The sequence below is a fragment of the Meleagris gallopavo genome, chromosome 6, assembly GCF_000146605.3.
Source record: "Meleagris gallopavo isolate NT-WF06-2002-E0010 breed Aviagen turkey brand Nicholas breeding stock chromosome 6, Turkey_5.1, whole genome shotgun sequence".
NCBI lineage: Eukaryota > Metazoa > Chordata > Aves > Galliformes > Phasianidae > Meleagris > Meleagris gallopavo.
This window is the reverse complement of record NC_015016.2, coordinates 48,409,552-48,411,668: the sequence shown is the minus strand read 5'-3', so window position 1 is coordinate 48,411,668 and position 2,117 is coordinate 48,409,552. Positions and strand designations below refer to the sequence as shown.

The 2,117-nt window shown below is 41.6% G+C and overlaps 1 protein-coding gene across 2 annotated transcripts in view; it reads right to left on the bottom strand.

Moving 5' to 3' along the window:
- YAE1 (YAE1 maturation factor of ABCE1) overlaps positions 1-1,851 on the bottom strand; it is a 7,736-nt gene extending 5,885 nt beyond the window's left edge. The window contains exons 1-2 of one of the 2 annotated variants that reach the window (XM_003207324.4): positions 1,624-1,851; positions 359-662 (exon numbers count right to left, since the gene is read on the bottom strand). In XM_003207324.4, the coding sequence (XP_003207372.1) occupies positions 359-583 (225 nt within the window). In that variant the 5' untranslated portion in view covers positions 584-662; positions 1,624-1,851. Of the gene's footprint in view, positions 1-358; positions 663-1,359; positions 1,563-1,623 lie in introns of those variants that run through there. The other variant, XM_019616692.2, reaches the window with a different exon arrangement.
- Positions 1,852-2,117: the final 266 nt, after the last annotated feature.

Sequence of the window (2,117 nt, the reverse complement as noted above, 5' to 3'; positions counted from 1 at the left end):
AAAAAACAAACAAAACAACCCACCAACAAATATCCTGTATTCTCTGTTAGCACTGATTAACCTACAAGTATGAAGCAAATGGGTTACATGAGAATTTAACACTGCCTTTTAGAAATCACATGGTTGTGTAGAGGGAGTCAATGTCTCTTCTGGTATAACATTACTGTGTCCTGACAGGCTACTAAGATACTAACTCCCTGCTAAATTTTCTTAACATTCAGAAGAAACCAAGCCACAATAACTTTTGTACAGCCCTTCTTAGTTTTCCCATTTAATTCAGCCACATGTATAGCAAGATATGTTATTGATAAATCTAAAATACTTAAAAAGACTGTAAAAATCATGCTTATAGAAATACCTTCAATCTTTTTTTCATGGTGCTATTCCATTCTTTCTGTACTGGATACATCTCGTCTGCATCTTCATCAAATATGTCCTCATTGGATCGACTGGCTACGACTTGTACCCAGGACATAGCAGCAGTGATGACACTTAACTTTTGTTTATGGTGTAAAGCAAATACTGAGAAACTCTCAGAAGTCTCCCAGCTAAGCATCAGATTAGAAATAAAAGTAAAAAACATGAGTTCTGAAGAGGTGATTATTCAACCGGTACGTTTGTTTCCACATGTAAACTGGATGCCATTTACCACTGGAGCATATCTGTCAAAGGAGACAGAAATTATCACTGGTAAAGCACCGTGTGTGATTTACAAGGACAATTTAAGACTAATTTCTTCCCTTCTTCTAACAAACATGCACACCAAACTAGCATTTCTAAATGTTGCTAGTTACATGAACAGCAGACAGAAACAACGTTATGCAGAGCTATAAAATTTTGATAGCAGGCATACAGCTTTTAAGAGTGTGTTAAATTATGTGTGCATCTAATTGCCTGCAATATTCTGACCTCGATAACTGATGATGACTTTCACCTTTGATTTTCAGTTTCCCAGCTTTGCCAGATGCTTAACATAGTCTTATAGATCTTAAATAAAAAACTACTGCTTTATTTTCTGTATAATTTTTTTTGTATAATTAGTTAGTTCTGATGTAAAAAGAGGAATAAATAATGTGATTATTTCATCTTTTGCACTGAGAAAACCAATCACAACTAATTGGTGGATATTTTTACAACCCACAAAATGGTGTTTCTTGCCATTATGTCTTAAAACAGAGAAAGTGAGAGGAAATCACACTTTTGGGCTCACCATATCCAATTTTTACCTTAACCAAAGCTTTCAGAATTTCTGGTAACATTTCATAGAGCCTTTGGGAATGTATTAAAGCAGTTAAACAGCTGGTCTGAGAACTGCAGTTCTTAAATACAGAGATCACTAATGTGAATTAACTGCTTTACCAGCTTATCCCTTCCAACGTCCAAAGAGTGGTGAAAACATCCAAGTAGTCACAACTTTACAGCAGCACTTCAGGCTTGAGAAATTACTGTTTTTCAAAATACTCAACAAGACAGCTCGCTCGCTACCGGATGTTACATTTCCTTAAACCACCGGCTCCCCACAGGCTGCAGGACTGAGAAGATCCAGCCCTCTTCCGACCTGACGGCAGGCGGAATCCCCCCCCAGCCGGTCCCAATTGAGACCCCGCCGCCCTCAGCCCTCACCGCGCCCGCCGAGTCGCGGCGCTCCTCCGCTCTCAGGGGGCCGCCATCTTGACTGAGGGCACGCCAGCTTCACTGCCGTCGGAAGCAATAGGGGAGAAAACCCTCATTTCGGTCGAGGGCGAGCTCCGCAGCCCGTAAAAAACCGCCACCTTAATCAGCAGCTCCGTGACTTCAAAGCCCGTCTAAGTCATTGGAGGCTGGCAGCCATATTGAGTACGGGCACGGGCTTACAGTTTCCGCAAAGAGGCGGGACGGGGAGGCTGCAGGCTCGCGCCATGAGGGAGCGCGAGCAGCGGATGAAAAGCTGTTCTCAAGCTGTCCTTCACAGCCTCAACAGATTTGGACATCGCAAGAATAAATCCTTTTTAATGACAAGGGTGCCAGCAGGAGTCAAGCATTTCGTTGTTATCGCAAACAGTAACATCATTTTGACACAAGTGCAACAATTATTTTGTTTTTCTTGCTGCTCGCAGTATTTGGTAGATGAGCTTATG